The sequence below is a fragment of the Glycine soja genome, chromosome 4 (assembly GCF_004193775.1).
Source record: "Glycine soja cultivar W05 chromosome 4, ASM419377v2, whole genome shotgun sequence".
Classification (NCBI taxonomy): domain Eukaryota; kingdom Viridiplantae; phylum Streptophyta; class Magnoliopsida; order Fabales; family Fabaceae; genus Glycine; species Glycine soja.
This window is the reverse complement of record NC_041005.1, coordinates 5,866,341-5,886,943: the sequence shown is the minus strand read 5'-3', so window position 1 is coordinate 5,886,943 and position 20,603 is coordinate 5,866,341. Positions and strand designations below refer to the sequence as shown.

The window sequence follows — 20,603 nt, the reverse complement described above, 5'->3', positions numbered from 1 at the left end:
GCAGTAATCATGAAATAGATCTGATGACATTACAAATCAAAGAAAAATGAAGTTGGAAGAATAATGTATTGATCAAACAACGCGGACTGCGTCAAGTAACAAGACAGTGGTATTTCCAATCAGTATAGTACTGACTTCAATTTTAAGGAAAAATGGAGGAGTTTACAGGAATTCAATTTTAATTGTAAGACATTGTCAGTGATTAATGAATAGGCTGGTCGTTTATGCATTACATATTTTTTTATGCAAATAATAAATCTAATTATTAATAACCCTAGAATCTAGATTATGAGAAATTAATTATTTTTGCTCTACACATCTAGGCCAGCATTCGTTGATAAGATTATAACTTTCAAATAAATTTATAAAAGCTCTTAAAAGTTCAACTAGAGCAAATATTCAACTAAAGATTTAATAACACATTATATAAAAATACGACATTCATGTTAAAGTAATTTTTTTTATTAATTTAAAATTATTATTTATCAATTTTCAAAATTACAGCAATAAAAAAATTCAATCATTAGAAAAGAGTTGAATATCGATTGGAGAATTCTCTACCCTTACTGGGATCGTCTACAGTTACAGAGAAACCTATACAAAAATTCGAACCATGAAGAATGTTTTATATTACTGTAAATAGCAATGGATGAATGTGAATCATCATAACTACAACTCATGGCATCAGCTTTTAAAATGCAGCTTTTTTGAGCATGAAGGCAAGCTCTCTGCTTCGACGCGATACAAAAATTTGTGTCACTCAACCTCAGTTGTGTAATGTTGTCGGGAATTTTCAATTTTTGACTAGGAACTTCGACACCGAAACTTCTAATTCTTCGCACATTGGGCCTGACCATTAAAAAACCTACTTAATGAGTTCCCAAAAGAAACGACCAAAAGAATGATATGATAGCAAATTAGCAACCTATTTATATGTACAATGAAAGGATAGTTAAGTTTATTTTAAACATTATAGAAAAAACATTGCATGATAGTTACGTTTATTTACCAAAGTCATTTGTCCATATGATTTTTTAAACAAACTAGATGCTATGCAAAACTACCAATTCAACAATACCATTATTAAATTAACTGATGCTTTATCAGATAGACACATAATTAGCACCCAAAACAGATCATCAAAATGCTTAATTCTGCACCATGGCACCACCTACGTGCCATCTGATGAACAGAAAAACTTACCTGAAAAGCTTTCAACAGAGAATAGCAGCGCTTCTGCTCACCGGTTGCTGCAGCATACCTATACTTTAGATCATTACAAATTTTCTCTTCATCTTGAAGTCCTACATGAACCCTTTCTAGCTTCTGCACGTTAGTGAAGCAGTTAAAACTCTTTCTTATAGAAATCACATTCAACGAACAAAGATAAACAAAAACAAGATTAAAAGAAAACTCACATTTATATCTACTAAAATGCTAAAGTCCACACCAAACAGAACTTATATAAGTATTTTATTTTTTAATAAAATGTACAAGGATTTTTCTCCACAAAACTATCATGAAACTGAACATTGATTCAACAGATTTATTATCTAAATCATAGTTATAGTAAGGAAGTCACTATAACCAATGGCGATTAGTCAATGCAGAAAGGAATGTATGTGGCTTAATTCTGCACTGTATGCACTTTTAAAAAGTTGCTTATGGAAGTTATAATTAAATACATCAATAGTGTTTTATTGTAATTTTGGTAAAAGTATTTATTGCCTTTTTTGTTAGGAAAATATAGGCCCCCAAGTTGTTTGTAAAAGTTTCTGCTGACAGTTTTTAAAAGCTACTTGTGCCTTGTGTTCTTTAAATACAATGCAATGATAAAAAAATTCAAATAGGACAAAAAAAACATGTGTGATGGTTCAAACAAACAATTAATCCCCAATCAGATGTTTAATGTTCTTAGAATTCTTCAGTTAAAATCAACACAACACATGGAAGAGCTGAAGTTAGCTCTTCCAAATTTCTCATTTATTCAAAGCTAGAAAAAAGCATTACCTGTTGATTTCCCTTGACAATTCCTTCCATCGAATGAACAAGTTTTATACGTCCATCAGTGCTACTAAAGGCCTCTTGAAACTGCAAATAAGTGAAAAGAAACACAACAGCTGAAACTGTTTAGATAACATTAAAGAAAACACAGATTTCCCCTATAAACAATGAAACGCTAGGTCAAACAGTTTTTTTTCTCCACTGGATGGCAACAGATCCTCACTACCTTCAATAAACCTGCCCCTACCATTTATGAATTGAGGAAAACCTTAACCTACCCTCAATCAAACCCTGTTAAATTGGGTTTCTTCTCATCAAATAAGGACAGGGCAGGCACCCATGATTTTTTTAGCCATGTCACCACTCTAAAACTTTGAGGTCAAGAAAAACTTCAGACCAGAATATTCTGTAGAATCTCATTGACCATAAGAGTTGATAAAATCATCTGTGCCTTTCCAATAGCTTAAACTATTAGTCATTTAGGAAAGTTAGTTAACAGTGAGGAGAGGCTGACCCAAAAACTGCTATAGTGGGATAGCAGATAGCCGCTGTGGCTAAATTTTAGATACAAGTTATATATATCAAGCTAAAAAAAAAAATGCTCCAAATTAGAGACATTCATATGCTGGTAATAGAGAACAGAGATGAAATCATTAAAGACCTGTGAGAGAGCATTTACTACAACAAAATGAAAGGGCAGAACAATGTTTAGACTCAAGTTTCAACGTAAAATGTTTCAGTTAAAAGAAATAGGAAGTTGCAATAATACAAAATGCAGAAGGTCATCAATCTGGATGACTTCTGATTGGCACAGTAGGTCATCAATCTGTCGTCTTAATACCACAAGTGAAAGAAACAAACATACTGGATGACTTCTGATTGGCACGGTAGGTCATCAATCTGTCGTCTTAATACCACAATTTCCCTCAGTTTAGCAGCAAGTTCCTAACACAAAGGGAAAAGGCATGAGGTTTATGGTAATTGAAAGTTGAAACAATGAAACAAGCAAACAATCAAGAACTAGTCAAAGGAAGTATATGGTTTTAAATAGCAGTTTCCAAATGCAATTGCAGCAGCAGTATTTCAGTTTGGGAGTGTTTTGCAACTATATCCCAACTGCAATTGCAACCACATTAGCCCACATGTTCCACAATTTCAGTAATTGCAGTTCAACCACAAACAACAATTTAAAACCATCAAGTGCCACAAAATGAGAATAAAAGGAGTATGAAACAAGTCCACTTATTAAAACTGGCTTACCTTTTTCATCAAATTGACTTTTTCAATTAATTCACTAAAAGAATGATATAGTTCATCAGGAAGGTTCTCGGTATCACAGTCATTTGTTATTTTCCTCTCTAATTCACTGATATCATCTTGAAGTTCTGAGTGTTTAGTATCACGATTGGACTGAAAGTAATTTTCCTGCTTTTTAAGATCCTGAACCAAGAGTGAATAACATAAGCAACATATAATATTACAGTATTTTAGAGTAATTGTTAATTAAAAATTAGTAAAATTCCCTGCACTACACTGCAGGTTTGAAAATTTAAGTATTTAAAGAAACAATTCACCTTCAAAGACGTCAGTAAAGAAACCAACTTCTGTGCTGCAGAATCAGCACCCTCCTTATTGATTCTCTCTTGTAGAATATATAATTGCTTCACAACATTCATCTTCTGCTGATTCTTTAGACAAAAAATAAGAAGAAAACTCAATAGCAAAGCCAAATAAATCTACACATAACATAGATGTAAATGTTGCTAAGATAGCACTTAGAAACAATTATCCAACTTGTGTTAATAATTAACCGATTAGACAGGAGAAGTACAAAACTAACAATCAAAGAAGATTACAAAGGGGGAAAATGGGGCATGAAGGCATGTTATCATAAAAAAAGGAGCCAGCTTCATATCTAATATCTTATCCATCTCACCAACCAGTTCATCCAAGTTGCCACTCAATGCGTCAATCAAAGTTCTACACTCATCCACTTCAATGGTATTTTCAGCATGACAAACCTATACAAAAAATCAGCACTGCATTAAACAAGTAATAGTAACACAAGGAAAATGTGGAGAAAGGTTGCTAAAGGCATTTTTGTTTTCTAGTTTTTAAAAAGACATTTCTAAAAACTGATTTTTAGAAAATACAAGTAAAGAAGAAAATAGAATTTATTTCTATGCACCATCAACCAATCAGAAATCATCCTTCATATGACTTTTAAATTAGCTATAGTAAAAATCAATAAACTTAGGACACATGGTGTGCATTGCGGTTTGCGATTAGATGACATTGTAAATTTTGTCTATCGGTATACCATTTACTAGAAATTAAGTAATTTTAAAAGCAGTTTTCAAAAACAGAAACAAACATGCCCTAAATAATCAAAATAGCTGAAAGCATACTCGAAGCTTCCATTTCATTTTCATCAAACAGGCACATCACCGATCCTTTCATTTTATCAGAATTATTAGCAACAGTCCAATACCTCGTCCACACGGTGTTCTCGATTTTGCGGAAGGTGTGACGTAAGCCACCGAATTACAGGAAACAGAGCCTCGATATCGAGATCTTGAACGTGAGATGTTCGAAGAGAGTGCGGGCATCCAATTAATCCTAACGATTCCTCGATGCTCCGCGCGTTGTCTTTGTCTCTGCGAGGTGAATTATGGGGATTGAGCGCAGAAGAAAACACTAACTAAATTGACTGAAAGGAAGGGAGAAAGAGATACTTGCGTTATGGCGGCGATGCACCAGGAGAGGCCGGCAGCGATTTTCTGAGACGGCGGCGCGTCAGAATTTGTTACGTCGACGTAGCTGGCCGCGTAGAGGAGATCCAGAATCTGCTCCACACTGCTTGAGTTTGAGTCTCAGTGCTCCATGCTACGCTCTCTACTCTTTCTTCGTTCAGACTAAGAGCACGCTGCCTCAGTCCAGTTGGGTTTACTGTTTACATATGGTTTGGAACTTGATTTTTACAATTTGGCTAAATTATTAACTTTGGCTATATTTCACAAAATTAGATCAAAATTTAGAAGCTAAAAAATTAGTTTGAAATATCATCTTATTAATAAGTGTTTGGTGTTTGAAATAGTTAAAAATATAAAATTATATTAAAAAAATAATTTTTTACCTTAAATTGAAAATATTAAAAATAAAATTTATTAAATATTAAAAAAATGAATAAATACAAAATTTTAAAAACTAGTGTTTCAAAAAATCCTAGAAATTACTATAAAAAATTTGTTCACTAAAAAGTCAAACAAGTTTTTTTATTTAGTAAAAAATAACTTATCGATCAAATACACTCTTTATCATTTGAATTTTATTTTAGGTTGTAATTTGGTATATCTAGTGCACATATTGAAACATGGTGGGTTGTTCGGCATCAAAACCGGAATTGGATTGTGACGACAGAGTCCCCAATGTATCTAAGGGTGTTGACAAAAATGAACAACTGACTCTATACAAACGATACAACGTTGTTGCAGACAACCACACCATCCTGGTAGACAACCAACCATGTCATTGTTGTGGATGACCACGACGCCACTGTGCAACAATCTTTGAATTGCATAACCCACAAAAAATACAACAGTGAATGTCATTCACATAAGAAGAAATAGATAACATGAAGAAAAACCAGTCGTTATCGCAACGATGGAAAATTTAGGCACAATGACACGTTGGCTTTTTTGGGTTTTGATGGATTTTTTTTGTTCTTTGATTTGCATTCTTTTTTGGATAAATATCCAATTTTGTACTTGAAAATGTAATTTACTAACATATGAGTCCTTGAAAGATGAAAAATTATTTTTTTATTCCTGATTGTATAAAAATGGTAACATATCAGTCATGTCGTTACTTTGGATCATTTAGTTTAACTTTTCTACTGATGTGACAAGTAAGGACTTATATGTCATGAGAAAAAATTATCAAATGGGATGTTGGCTCAACATGATGAATTTGTCATAGAAATGTCAATGGACTATTTTGTCGGTTTTTGTGAATTGTAATAATACTTGGTTTGCTGACATCGATATGTGAAATCACATCAAGGGCGATGGACACACTTCCTAAATTTATACAACTTGCCAAAGTATTGTGAAGGCACTTGTTGCCTTCTACCAAAAGTACATTGATGAACACAAAAAGAAGTAGATCATGGACATTCTCGTGAGGGGCAATCGTACGTTGATCAAGGACATTCTAGGCGTTGCAAGCCCAAGAAATTTGGTGGACGTGGCGCATGTGCAAGGTTCCAAAAGTCTTATTGTTGAGGGAGAAAGGTGTTTTGGTGCTTTTGTTTTGAGTTCGGTTCACGAGTTTATACTATGAAACAAAAGGAACTTTTGTTGGTGGTTTTAGTAGTTTTATAAATTTGGTTGTTTTTTTAATTGTCGGGGTGAGGGATTGGTATTTTGATTCAACTTTTATGTTTAGGTATAGTGAAGTCATGGAATTATTATTATAAATCTAGTGGAGACTTGAGAGAATGAAATTGGAATCATGCTATTTGATGTTTAAATTTGGTCATAATAAAATATAATCCTTTTATTTCATAGGTTTTTTTTGTTTAACTAAAAATATGTAATTAGACTTTTATTAAAATTGTATCATCTTTATCTTTTTTTCCGAATCTCCATTCTTTGTCAACTTCTCAAATTCCTTCATAAATGAACAAATTTCTTCATTGATAGCAAGATCCAAAGGGATCTTTCATGCCTTTGTCTTGGCACCAAAGTTTATCCCTTTCTTGGCCATTTACTTGGCGAGTTCCATATGAAAACCTAGAATAACATAGTGTAATGGAGTTATGCCTTTTCAAGTAGAGGCTTCGAGAGATGCCCCAGCTAAAAGTAGTGCATGGACAAATTAAATTAATTAACATATGGAGCAACAAAAGAAGAGGGAAAAAAAGAGAAAATGAGAATGATAGTGTTCTAAGATGCTTATCTCTGAAATTAATGGCCAAAAGGTTTAAACTTTAAAACCAAAATTGATTGAACCACAATAAGATCATCGGACCTTGTCACCTATGAAGATCATCGATGATCCTTGGTTTGCGTGAATTACCCATATGCTCCTTCTTCGTTGCCAAAGCAAGAGGGAAGGAGAGTGTTGTAAAAAATTGAAACTTTCAACATGACAATTTAATACATCATAATCATCTTGACAACTTATTTGCACACATGGAGTGTCACGGAAGGACATCACATGGCATATGTACATTCACGTTAAGGTTAGTGAAACTAGGATCAAAATGATCATTTATTTTTTTTTATTAAAAAAATATTATAAAAAAGAAAAGAAAAACTTATTGTAGAAATGGGAAAGGGATTTATATATACTTCGTTCTTCTTTATATAATTACATTTACATATTGTGTAAAATGTTGATATATGATTACCAATTGGGCTTGGATGAAAATATTTGTTGCTTTGTATTGTGCAAAATTTGGATTTGGATGGAATTCTGTTTAGGAGTAAGAGAAACGGGGCCGCGGGAGACAACATGCAGCAAGAAGATGAAGAATGTACAATGGGAAGGGAAAATGGTGGGAGCCACAGTCCAACACCAAAGTGAATAGAAGGTAACTTGGGAAACGAAGAGAGAGAAATATTAAAATAAAAAGAGAAAAAAGAAAAAATTTGAACATTTAATTGAAAAGTAAAAAAATTTGACGGTGCATAAACCCTTTCTCATTATCGGAGATATGCATACCTTTCCCACACTAACAGTGGAGTGAATGTGTGAAAGAGAGATAAGAAAGAGAAGGAATGATTATAATTTTGATCCTTAAATTTTTTCATATTTTTACTTTTGGTCCTTAAATAAAGAAGTGACCGATCTTCGTATTTTATGTTTTGATTCGTCAATAATTTTGGTCATTATCGTTACACGTTAAATGGTAATGTGACACTATATTTTACGGGATAAAATGTATAGGTATTTTTAAGTAAAAATTTAAATAAGAAAATATTTAATATGCATAATTAACTTAAATAAATAAAAAGTAAATTTAAGTGAGAAAGAGTAAGTTTGAAACAATATTAAAGTACACTAATTATTTGTGGAAATAATAACGTGAGAAAGTAAAGTACTAACGTGACAATATGTAGATTATTTCTGTTATTAAAATAGGAAATCAAGAAATGAGTTTACCAAAATTTCATAATTAAAATATTGATGAGACCAAATGCATATATAATCAAAACAAGTTATAAGAACATGCAGCTAATTTTGACTTCAGCTTGCTCGTATCTGGTATGAGCTGTACAATGACAATGCATACACACATAACCCATTTCTAACGGAAAAAGCAGAATGTACAACGCCTCTTTCATCTTTAATGCATCCTTCTCACAAGCAAGCTCCTTTCTATATAGAATAGTGTTTTTAATGCAACCTTCTCACTACTTTTTTTTAATGAAACATTCTCACACATGATTATTTTCATTTAAAAATATAGCTAATTATTTTTAGTGGAATTTTTTTCTTCTAATTATATTTTTTTTCAATTTCTAATATTCGAATCTAAAACCTTACTCAAAGGATTGAATCAAATATTACTCATAGCAACAACTTATTCGCCGGTTGCAACCTTCTCACTGTATAGAATAGTAGTAGTGTTTGTCACATTACTTTCACCGTCTCTTTATATCACTTTCATATTTGTTTGACTACCAAGTATAATAAAGGTCTTGCCTCTGCTGACAGAACCTCAAGTATTTCTAAAGGTTTGGTTTTTTCGACAAGCTATATATGAAATTAACATTGGTATTATAATCTGGTTTCGCTTTTCATATTATAATATCTCTTAAATTTATACATAACTTTTGTGTAATATTAATATTCAGTTTTCAATATTTTTTGCAGTCTATCGATACCCATAAAAAAAAAATTGGGACTTAATAAAACGTGAAATAAAATATCCTTAAATCAAGATTCCGTTTTTCTTTTAAAAGGAAGTTACAAATACTGTCCATTAATCAAATAAATGTTTAAATATGTAGGTAGTTTTGACATTTATAAGTTTGCATGTGACAATCAAATCAAATAATTAAACAAAAGTGATTGATTAATATGTGAAAGATAAAATTGAATCCTTTGAACAATATATGAGTTTGATTTTTAATGACCAGACTTTATTTATCCATCAAATTTTAGATTGGTCAGAATTTCTTTTCCCTAATGACTGAAGACTTAAAACAAAAAAAAAAAATACTTAATTATGCATGTGGAGCTCATCTCAACATTACTTCCATGATATATATGCCTTTAATTTCCTTCTGTCTTAATATATTTTACTTTTGTTTCTTTTCTTTTCCTTAGGGCTAGCTATACTGTTGAATTGTACGACCAACTCTCTATATATAGCGCCATTTTGTGTAAGAACAATCCGCAGCTGGAGAGAGAGGGAATATGGAAAGTGAGAGTGAGGTGACGATGATCCCATGTTTTGATTTTTGCAAGGCATTAGAAGAAGGCAGTGAGGAATGGAAAGAGATGAGCAAGAAAGTGAGAGAAGCATGTGAGAGTCATGGCTACTTCCTCTTGATGTGTGATGAGATCATCCCTGAGAGTGTACGTGAAGAGATGTTTGATGGTATGAAAGAATTGTTTGATTTGCCTGAAGAAACAAAGCAGCAACACATATGTCAAAAGCCTTATAGGGGCTACATTGGCAAGAACTCTATCATTCCCCTCTGTGAAAGCTTTGGGGTCGATGATGCTCCTTTCTCAGCTACGGCTGAGGCCTTATCAAACCTCATGTGGCCTCAAGGAAACCCACATTTCTGGTACTTAATTCTTCCTATTACTACTTTGTATATTAGGTTACATATGCACTAGCTTGTGTTGTTAATTAGTTGTATATTATATGCCAGGGTATTTCGTTGATTGTGACTTGAAATCCTGGATTTCAGTCACCATATAAATATAGCAGAGCCACACCAAACTCATCATGTATACCTGTAGATATCATACTATTAGGGGCTTGATTATCTCCATCCAATTTAAGAATTAGTTGTTACATTTTTGTTTGTTTTTTAGTCTTGGTATGCAAGATTAATTTCTAAGCATTGACTTGGAAAAAAGAGACTAAATTCTAAGCACTAATTATTGAATAGATCTCACTAGCATTAAATATATTTAGAATTATTGATTATATACTGTACATGTGAATATTCTCGCGTGAACTCACGTGAACAGGTAGAATTACTTCTTAGTTCTTGAAAAAGATATTTATAATCTACACCATGCAATATATATATATATATATATATATATAACATTCTTTAAATATTGAAGTAGGAATTCTGAATTAAAATTATATATATAGAGAGATTAACTTCACAGGCAGAAAAATTAGTGTAAAATTATCCTTCTTAAAGAATAACGGATTCATTTAAAATATTTTTATTAATTAGTTATTAAATATTTATTGATTGACAGTGTTTATAATAAATATCATATAATTAATAACCATTAGATGTTTCATAATTCATCAAAGTAACAACACTTTAAAAAAATGTTACAATAATTTTTTAAAGAGTTCAAATTCAATTTAGCATCCTTACCGAAAATTTGTTAAATTGAAGAATTAAGAATCAATTTTTGTTTCAGATTTGTTTTCCTCAGTAGGGGTTAAATTAAAGTTTAAAAGAGACAAGGTGAAAAGTTGAATTGTTATATCAGTAATTTGATAGGAAACAAGAATTATGATTTTAGCACTTAATTGATTTGAATGATGAAACCTATGAATTATGATTTATTTGGAATTTTTTGTTTTGAATAATTTTCTTTGTGGACGGCCACACCACAATGACATGCAGTGAGACACTGAAGACGATGAGCTTAAAGATGTTAGAATTAAGTTTCATCGTCATGAAAATGATTGTGGAGGGTTATGACCTTCCCCAACATTACATATTGGATGTTAAAAACATGAAGAGTTCTAGCTATTCACGATTGATCAAGTACAAAGTTCCTGAAAGCAACAATGACTTAGAGACTGCCCTGCCGCCTCACACTGACAATAGTGCCATAACCATTTTATGCCAACATAAAGTCCAGGGGCTCCAGGTGTTATCCAAAATAGGAAAATGGATTGAATTGGAGATACCCCAAGATGGCTTTGTGGTCATTGTTGGTGATATACTAAAGGTATATATAAAATAATACCTCCTAGCTAGCGGCTACTTAATTACAATAAATTGAAATTCTTGTAGAATATTAGTACAATAATTACAATCATGTTGCATGAATCAACAGGCATGGAGCAATGGGAGGCTTCATGCAGTCACACACAGAGTGGCATTGAGCGGAGGCAACGAGAGGTACTCGTTTGGGCTTTTTGCAATGCCAAAGGAAGAGATGGACATTGAGGTGCCCCCTGAGTTAGTCGATGACCAAATTCATCCCCTTCGTTATCGCCCATTCAATTATGGAGAGTACTTCAACTACTTTGTTTCAAATCCCAGAGAAGCTCTTGAAGTGTTTGCATGTCTTTGAATGATTTATGATACACATGCAATTTATAAATAAGTACATATGTAAGGCAAAATATATAAGAGATTGATATAGAACTTCTATTATTATTATTATTATTACACAATAGTTAAAGAAATAATGGAATTTTTGTCTAAAATTATGATCAATTGAGTGCGATTCTTAATCTGTGTAATAAAACTTGAAAAGACCATTATTTTAGAACGAATGAAGTAATTATTAGCAGGGACTTGGTTATCACCATTCAATTTATCAATTAGTTATTACATTTTTTATTTTACATTTAGTTGGTATCAAGATAAAAAAAAAAATTATGACAGATATCAAGATTATATTGCTAATTAAGTAATGTGTGTGTGGCAGGGGGAGCGTCTATTATTGGAATGACTAATTACAACCGATAAATGAAAATGGAATACTTATATTTAAATACTTAACAATTAAAATTAAAACATGAGAAAAAATTATACAGTCATTTACAAAATTTTACATTGTCATTCAATCACAATTCATAATATATATATATATATATATATCATTTTTATGATCTCATTTTAAAAGTCATATCAACAGTAAATTATGATTGGACAACCATGTAAGAGTGTTTTATATTGTGAGTACATGACCATTGAATTCTTAAAACATTTAACTCTCAATTTTTTAAAATATCTCAATTAACATGTCCTATGATATCTCAATTATTACGTTGTTTTTTCTTTAAAATTATCGTTAACCTAATATAATCATCATTATTATTGTTGTCATTAACATCATCATCATCGACATGATTGTCTTTGTCACCATTGTTATGACCACCTCTATGACGATTGGTTACCAACCTTTCTACCATCATATGGCCGTTACCACTGCTACCACCATGGTCATCAATGTCATCATCATTGTCAATTATACATCCAAAAAATTTATATTGAGTGGACAATACTTATAAACATAAATTTGTGAGTACAATAATTATATCATAAATTAAATTTTTATATTGCATTTCATATTATAAGAAAAATTTATAATTACAAATGTATAATATTACATTAAGAAATCTTTAAAAATTTGTAAAGACACATAATTGCCTCTATTGTTCCTCGAGTCCTTTGTTGTTCACCATGATCAATCCAAGTGAGGATGATGGGGCCTCATGTGATCGATTTACACATTATGCTGGCTATACTAGGTTATCAAGAATTGAGTTTCCTAGATTTAATGGGGATAATGTGAAAGAATGGCTATACCAATGTGAAACTTACTTCTTGATGGATGAAACCCCTCCAGAAGTTAAAACCAAGTTAGCCATCATGCATTTGGAAGGCAAAGCCCTTAAATGGCATCATGCATCTAGGAAAATTCTTTGGTCTCAACACCTCCCTAGTTGGGAAGAATATGTTCAATTCTTGACTGAAAGATTTGGGAATGCTTGTGATGATCCCATGGTTAAGCTAATGAATTTGAGAGAGAAGGGTACCATTAGTGAGTACCATGAGCAATTTGACGCCATCATGACACGATTGTATTTACCAGTAAACTACTCCTTAAGTTGTTTCTTGGGAGGGTTGAAAACTGAGGTGCAAATAACCTAGCCAAATTGTATGAATCAGCGATTATGCAAGGTACTGCAGCCACACTGCCTAGCAAGAACAAACCTGCAGTCCCAATCAAAAACCACCAACAGTAACTGAACCAGAGTCCATGAAAACCAAACCAAGACTGACCAAGAATTTGACACCAGCATTCATGAGTGAAAGAAGGGCCAAAGGGTTGTGTTATTTCTGTGATAAGCCATTTTCTGTGGAGCATGGCTTGACACACAAGAAACTACAAATTCACCTCATGGAGGTTGATGACATAGAGGAGGACATTGTTGAGATAGAAAACCATGCGAGGGGGCTGCAACACAGTTTGAGGAGGCACAAATCTTTGTCAATGCCTTGATAGGGGTTCCAAATTTTAAAACCATGCGTGTCACATGGAGATACAATAAAAAGCCTCTGCACATACTTATTGATAATGGCAGCACTCATAACTTCTTGGATGTCCATGTAGCTGCAAGAATTAGGTGCAAGATTGAAGATCTTAAACTTCTAGTAGTCACAGTGGCAGATGGCACAAAAGTGCAAATATCTTCAGTTGTACGAAATTTTACTTGGGTAATTCAGCATACCACTTTCACTTCAGATGTCATGCTGATTCCCCTAGGATGTTGTGATATAGTGTTGGGTATTGAATGGTTGATCACATTATGGGAAATCACTTGGAATTTCACCGAGTTGAATATGGAATTTATGGTTCAGGGTAGAAGACATGTATTAAGAGGTTCTAATCCAAGCAGCTATAAATCAATCAAGAGCTAAACTCTTGACAAAATAGTGAACAATAGTGTGCACTTGTCTATGATCCCAGTAGGGATGGAAGGTGGAGTATTGCAGGCATTAACAACTCATGCCACTAAGGTGGACATTCCCACTACTATTGAACAGATTCTATGCCAATATGCAGATGTATTTGTGACACCTACACAACTACCACCAAGTAGAGGTGAGCATGATCACATAATCCCTCTCTTGCAATCTGCTGAACAAGTCAACAAAAGACCTTATAGGTAAGCCAAGCAACAAAAGGATATCATTGATAAGATAATCCATGAGATGTTGGACTTAGGAATCATTCAAACTAGCAACAGCCCTTATGCTAGTCTAGTAGTGTTGGTTGGGAAAAAAAATGGCACTTGGAGGTTGTGTGTTAACTACAGGGACTTGAACAAGAATACTATCAAGGGTCGATTTCCAATTCCTTTAGTAGAAGACCTCATGGATGAGTTTCATGAATCTACTATCTTTTCCAAGATTGATCTTAGGGCAGGGCACCACCAAGTTAAAATGCATACTGCTGATATTTACAAGACAACATTCAGAACTCACAATGGTCATTTTGAATACTTGGTCATGCCATTTGGCCTCACCAATGCCCCTGCTACATTTCAAAACCTGATGAACACTATCTTCCAAGAGTTCTTGAGGAAGTTTGTGCTAGTCTTTTTTTATGACATCCTCATCTATAGTCAATCCTTGGATGAGCACTTACAACACTTACACAAGGTTTTTGTAGTAATGAGATCAAATCAGTTGTTTGCCAAACAATCCAAATGTTACTTTGGTATGCCTCAGGTGGAGTACTTAGGGCATGTCATATCTACTGAAGAGGTTTCAACAAACCCTGCCAAAATAGTGGCAGTCCAAAATTGGCCTATGCCTGCTACTCTTAAGCAACTTAGAGGGTTTCTAGGCTTGGCAGGTTACTATAGAAGATTTGTGAGGAACTATGGTACTATGGCCAGACCATTGACTGAAATGCTAAAAAAGGACAAGTTTTAGTGGACTCCAGTAGCCAAAATAGTCTTTCAACAACTCAAAGAGTCCCTCACCTCTGCACCTGCCTTGGCTATGCCTAATTTCACACAGATTTTTGTCATTGAAGTTGATGCTTCTGGTCAAGGCATAGGTGTTGTGTTAATGCAGCAACATCATCCCATTGCCTTTATCAGTAGGATGCTGAATCAGCAGCAGCAAGCCCTCTCCACTTACGAAAAAGAGCTACTGGCAGTAGTGTTTGCTGTCCAAAAGTGGCGACACTATCTCTTAAGTAGGCCATTTGTTATTAGAACTGACCACAGGAGCCTCAAATATATGCTGGAACACATATTGACTACTACATTTCAGCAGAAATGGTTGGTCAAACTCATGAAGTTTAAATTCTCCATTGAGTATAAGCAAGGCAAGGAGAATGTTGCAGTTGATGCCTTGTCAAGGTTGAAGGATACTGAATGCAAAGCACTAAGGGTCCAAACAATTCAAACAGATGTATTGGACAGGATTTAAAGCACTTGGGTTTCTGATGCTTCATTGGCAACCATCATTGCAGCATTGAAAGAAAATAACAGCTCTCATAAGCATTACACTTGGCTTAATGGTCAATTGAGGAGGAAGGGTAGATTGGTGGTAGGAAAAGATCTCCAACTTAGACAAGAATTACTACATTGGTTTCATAATTCTGCACCAGGAGGTCACTCAGGCAGAACTACAACTTGTAAAAGAATCCAGGTTGTTCTATATTGGAAGGGTTTGACCTTGGATGTCAAACAATTTGTGTAGCAGTATGCCACCTGTCAACTGTGTAAGTATGATCATGCTACTTATCCAGGGTTGCTGCAATCATTGCCTGTGCCGAATCATGTGTGGCAGCATATATCAATGGACTTTAAAAGGGTCTACCCCTTTCGAATGGCAAACAAGCTATCTTTGTGGTGGTGGATCGTTTAAGTATAGCTACACATTTATTCCTTTATCACATCCATATACTGCCAGCACAGTAGCTCAAGCTTTTATGGATCATGTTTTCAAGCTACATGGTTTTCCATCCTCTATAACAAGTGACAGGGATTCAATCTTCCTCAGGAAATTCTGGCAGGAATTAATGGCATTCTAGGGTGTACAATTGCAACTACTTAGTGCCTATCACCCTCAGACGGATGGACAAACTGAGGTAGTCAATAGGTGTTTAGAAACCTATTTAAGGTGTATGTGTGTTGATTCTCCTCAACAATGGCCTAAGTGGTTACCTTTGGCAAAGTGGTGGTACAGTACCACTTTCCACTCAGCTATTCAGACTACACCATATGAAGTAGTATATGGTCAGCCCCCTCCTATTCATCTACCTTATTTGCCTGGTGAATCAAAGGTAAAATTGGTAGATCGCAATTTGGCAAAAAGAAAGGAGATGTTGAAGGTTTTAAAATTTCATCTCCAAAGAGCACATAATAGGATGAAACAGGTGGCTGATAAGCACAGGTCCGACAGGCAATTTTCTATTGGAGACTTGGTTTATGTCAAATTGCAGGCCTATAAGCAAGTGCCCATTGCTGCGAGAGCTAATAAGAAGCTAGCACCTAAATACTTTGGGCCATATCCCGTGATTAGTAGAATTGGAGTTGTTGCCTATGAATTGAAGTTGCTTGATCATACAAAAATTCACAATGTCTTTCATGTTTCACAACTTAAGAAGCATATTGGTCAATTTATTCATTCTCTAACACTGCCTGATTTTATTCCTGAAGCTACAGGGCCTAAAGAACCAGCAGCAATACTGGATCGAATGACAGCCAAAAGAAGGGGACAAGCTGTCACAAAAGTCTTAATTCAATGGAAACATCAACTTCCATATGATGCAACTTGGGAGTTCTATTATGACTTGAAGAGGAGGTTTCCACAGTTCGATTCTTGAGGACAAGAATTTTGTAAGGGGAGGGCTATGTTAGAGAAATGCAATTACTTATGTTATTACTAATATAGCCTTGGTAGTTGTAACTAAAAGTTGTAACTGAATTCTATAATTAGTTGTTAGTTAATTAGTTACTTGCTATAAATGGTAATTTGTTAGTCAAGTTACGCAACTATTGTAAAAAACTATATTCTTGAATCCTCCTCATTGTAATTGATTCTATAATCAATAATATTTAACTTGGATTCCTTTCTTCCCATAGGAATTCCTGGACAATTTCACTCTAATTCTTTGAATCATTGCATAGATTCCTAGGATTTACTCTGTTTCCTAAACATCCATAACAAACGAGAGAAGAAGAAGAGGAAAAGGGAAAGCGAAAGCGAAGGGAAAGAAGAAAATAACGAGAAAGAAAGACACTGAAGGGAATGAGGGATATCTGGAGACCCATCTCCCTTCTCTGATAAAGGCGTCATGTGTCGCCCTTCTGTTGATCTTTCATTCTCAAAATTCGTGCTACTCTATGCATTAATTGCATAGACTTTCTTTCTTTCCTTTTTTATGGAGTGCTCTTCTCTTGATCCAATAGGTCACACAATTCCTTTTTTCTTATGTTTTTTTTCTATTTTTTTGTTTTCTTTCTTTTCTTTTTCTTTTCTTTTTTTATCGTTCCTTTTCTTTTTTTCATGTTTTCTTTTTTCTTTCTTTCTTTTTTTTGGGGCAGGACAAAATTAGGATCTGAAAAAAATAAAATATGAAAGTGATATATAAATTAAAAAATGATAAAAGCCACGTATAGCAAACACTATTCTATATAGAAAGGTGCTATTGGTATTGGGTGTGCTTGCGGGAGAAGGTTTGCGTTAATTAAAGAGAAGAGAGGCGTTGTACATATAAATCATGTGTATATGCTTTGCCAATGTACAGCTCACACCAGATATGAGCAAGTTGAAGTCAAAATTAGTTCCATCGTTCTTCTAACCTGTCTTCGATTAGCCATTGACTCACAAACTATGCTAAGCCTACCCATTAAGAAGGTGTAATTAGTAAAACTTGATAAAAAAAAATGGTAGTATTAGAGAGATTAAAATTAATTATTTCTGAAACATTTTGACTCTTGAGAATGTGACATGCATATATATGTAGATTACATTTATTATTCCTTTTTCCAATGTTGAGAAAGATCACGTATATTCGAGTGCCAAATCTGAAAAATTCTGTCCATACATCATCTTATTTTTATTTCTTCTCTCTTGCTTCTTATTCGATTGAAGCAAGGCATTATTTGTCCCTGTTTAGTCGTCAAAACTCCAAACTTAAAACATTTAGAATCCGATCGAAAATGAAAATTCAGGTTCCGTGTAGATCAAAGGAGGAATATTAATTGTACATATAACTGCAAATTGGTGTGACGTATGGAAATGTGTAGAATTGGTTTAACTAATATATATGTTTTTGTTTATCTTTCTCAACCTCTTTTCCATTTGAATGAAGTGATCGTGGTTAATTTCTTCGCCTAAGACAATTACTAAGTTAGAAAAGATAGAGATTGAGAAGGAAAAAAACTGACATTGATGCAACGGCTGTCTAGTTGCAAAAACGACAATAGGTTGAACACGGATCACACAATTTAAGCACTTTGTTTGTTGTGTTTTTTCCTTGTCCTCCAGGGAGGTCATAACAAAGCCATGTGTGTTCCAAGATAATACAACCATATGCTTTTTGTAGTGAGAATATGTCTGTTTTCTCTTTCCCTAGTGGCTTTTGCTATTTGATAAATATGATAAAATGCACTAGAGATTCTACTAAAGTTGAAAACTCCTCATATGGGGACTAGAGGTTTATACATCACATCCTTTAGCTGTCATCACTTCTTGTATATATATAATTCAGAAAGGTTGGTATTTACAAATTAGGTTGTAGTATCTGTTGGGTGATGTTGATGAAGCTCTTAGCCTATAGGGATTGCAGAAAGAAAATAAATATTAAAAGACAAGAGTTGGATACATATATTCCAAAATTCAATATTACTCTCTCCATTCCAATTTATATAATGTTTAAGGTTTTAAAATAGATATAAAAAAACGTAATTAATTTGTTGAGTTTCATAAAAAAACATTAAATAATTTTTTAATATACTTTTTTATCTTTTTAATTAATGACTTATTTATTGTTTTTATATATTATTGTCACTAAGTATTGATTGAGGGTAATTTAAAAAAAATAATGCACCATTAATTTTGTAAGCCGACATATATATTAGAATAATTTTTTTTCTTTAAAATATTATATAATCTAAAACCGTGGCAGTACCCAGGAGATTTAATAACTTTAGTTTATCATATTCGGGGAAACAAAATAGTTGTGTGCTAACATAACATTGTGTGCCGGTCGTGTAAAGAAACAATAGCATATTTATCATCAAATTAATGTTGAAATTTGGCCACTAAGTAAATGGTGGGTTGAAAATGTTGGTATTGGTAAGTTAGTTGTTGATGATTTGTACGTATTTGAAACCGACAGCCCCTTATATAGCATTTCAAGTTTTTTGGGACACATTGTTAATTACCCTCCAATTCCTTATTAGCCACAAAGATGTGAAATTTGGGTGTCTAGATTATAGTACTTCAACCCGCGGCCTTCATTAGGATTAAAACCAATTTGAGGTTTAGTTCAAAACACTTCTATTTTCTATTGTAGTTATACAAATAAATATACAACTTTTTTTGTTAAAGTGCAAATCTTTTTCTGTCATATTATTTGCGCTTTAATAATGATCGTCGAATTAATTAATTCGGGATGAATCTGTTAAATTTTTTTTAACAAGCAAGTATTTTCTTTTATCACAACTTCATTTATTCTCATCCCTTTTTCAGGTTCCACGTGTTAGTCAGAAAAAAATATATAGTTATTCAATTTGGTTTAAATATAGTCATTTATCTGTGACGAAATTATAATAAAAGATAGTATGGTTAAGCAACTGCTCTGATATTGTGCATTCTATGAATTTGTTAATGTTTAGGAAAAGAAATTTAAAGGATATGAACGAGATGAAACAGAAATCATAGGGTGACATATGAAAAATCATAAAAAAAATTAACATTTTTTCATCTCATTTTAGGACTTAGACTCTGGAAATGTAAAGCAAACTCCATTAAATAAGGTATCTCGAAAGAGGCCATCCGATAATTTGGAAATTACTTTTTAGTATTTATTTGAGTACAAAAAGTGTAAAGATTAAAAAAGAACATAATGTTCCAAGTATGCGTGAATCTTTTTTGAAATTGATTTGGAATATTGTCAAAGTGTGTTCAACTTTAGTATTTTACTTATATATACATTTTTATCTTGACAGAATTGTTATCATATTTTACTTTTTATTTTGTAATGCTCTATTTAATTAAGGATTGATACTATATCAACAACTATTATTTAATATGACTAGTTTTTTCTATCATTATACGTATTGCATAAATATTAGAATGGTATATATTGAAGATGACAACTTCATAAGATGCACTTGCAACTTAATTAAAATTATCTTAATTTATTTTTATCTAAATATTAAAGATGAAAATGAGAGCGGTAAAGTTGTGCCTTGGTGACTTGTTGGTCATGGATTCGAATCCGAAAACAGTCTCTTTGCATATGCAAGGGTAAGGCTGCGTACAACATCCCTCCCCCATACCTTCGCATAGCGAAGAGCCTCTGGACAATGGGGTACGAAATTTTATTAAAGATGAAAATTAAATAAAATATGAATAATATGCAACTAACCAGAGTGACACAAATAAACA

At 33.2% G+C, this 20,603-nt stretch overlaps 2 protein-coding genes across 2 annotated transcripts; one reads left to right on the top strand and one right to left on the bottom strand.

Annotated features, from left to right (window-relative positions):
* Window positions 1-455: 455 nt before the first annotated feature.
* On the bottom strand, window positions 456-4,874 carry LOC114409003. The gene is made up of 9 exons (XM_028372269.1): window positions 4,744-4,874; window positions 4,496-4,661; window positions 3,945-4,025; window positions 3,579-3,692; window positions 3,265-3,444; window positions 2,870-2,949; window positions 2,011-2,091; window positions 1,204-1,326; window positions 456-849 (listed from the first exon to the last, which is right to left on the bottom strand). Exons 4-7 carry the CDS (start codon window positions 3,678-3,680, stop codon window positions 2,055-2,057), a joined length of 399 nt encoding a protein of 132 aa, XP_028228070.1. The 5' UTR covers window positions 3,681-3,692; window positions 3,945-4,025; window positions 4,496-4,661; window positions 4,744-4,874; the 3' UTR covers window positions 456-849; window positions 1,204-1,326; window positions 2,011-2,054.
* A 4,461-nt stretch (window positions 4,875-9,335) lies between these two features.
* On the top strand, window positions 9,336-11,618 carry LOC114409002 (probable inactive 2-oxoglutarate-dependent dioxygenase AOP2). The gene is made up of 3 exons (XM_028372268.1): window positions 9,336-9,809; window positions 10,845-11,175; window positions 11,284-11,618. Exons 1-3 carry the CDS (start codon window positions 9,433-9,435, stop codon window positions 11,521-11,523), a joined length of 948 nt encoding a protein of 315 aa, XP_028228069.1. The 5' UTR covers window positions 9,336-9,432; the 3' UTR covers window positions 11,524-11,618.
* The last annotated feature ends 8,985 nt before the right edge of the window (window positions 11,619-20,603 follow it).

Coding starts and splice junctions, on each gene's coding strand:
- LOC114409003 (XM_028372269.1), bottom strand. CDS start 3,680: ATGAATGTTGTGAAGCAATTATATATTCTACAAGAGAGAATCAATAAG. Junction 2,950..3,264: donor AAGTCAATTTGATGAAAAAG/GTAAGCCAGTTT, acceptor CCTTTGTGTTAG/GAACTTGCTGCTAAACTGAG. Junction 2,092..2,869: donor TGCCAATCAGAAGTCATCCA/GTATGTTTGTTT, acceptor ACTTATTTGCAG/TTTCAAGAGGCCTTTAGTAG.
- LOC114409002 (XM_028372268.1), top strand. CDS start 9,433: ATGGAAAGTGAGAGTGAGGTGACGATGATCCCATGTTTTGATTTTTGC. Junction 9,810..10,844: donor CAAGGAAACCCACATTTCTG/GTACTTAATTCT, acceptor AATGACATGCAG/TGAGACACTGAAGACGATGA. Junction 11,176..11,283: donor TTGTTGGTGATATACTAAAG/GTATATATAAAA, acceptor ATGAATCAACAG/GCATGGAGCAATGGGAGGCT.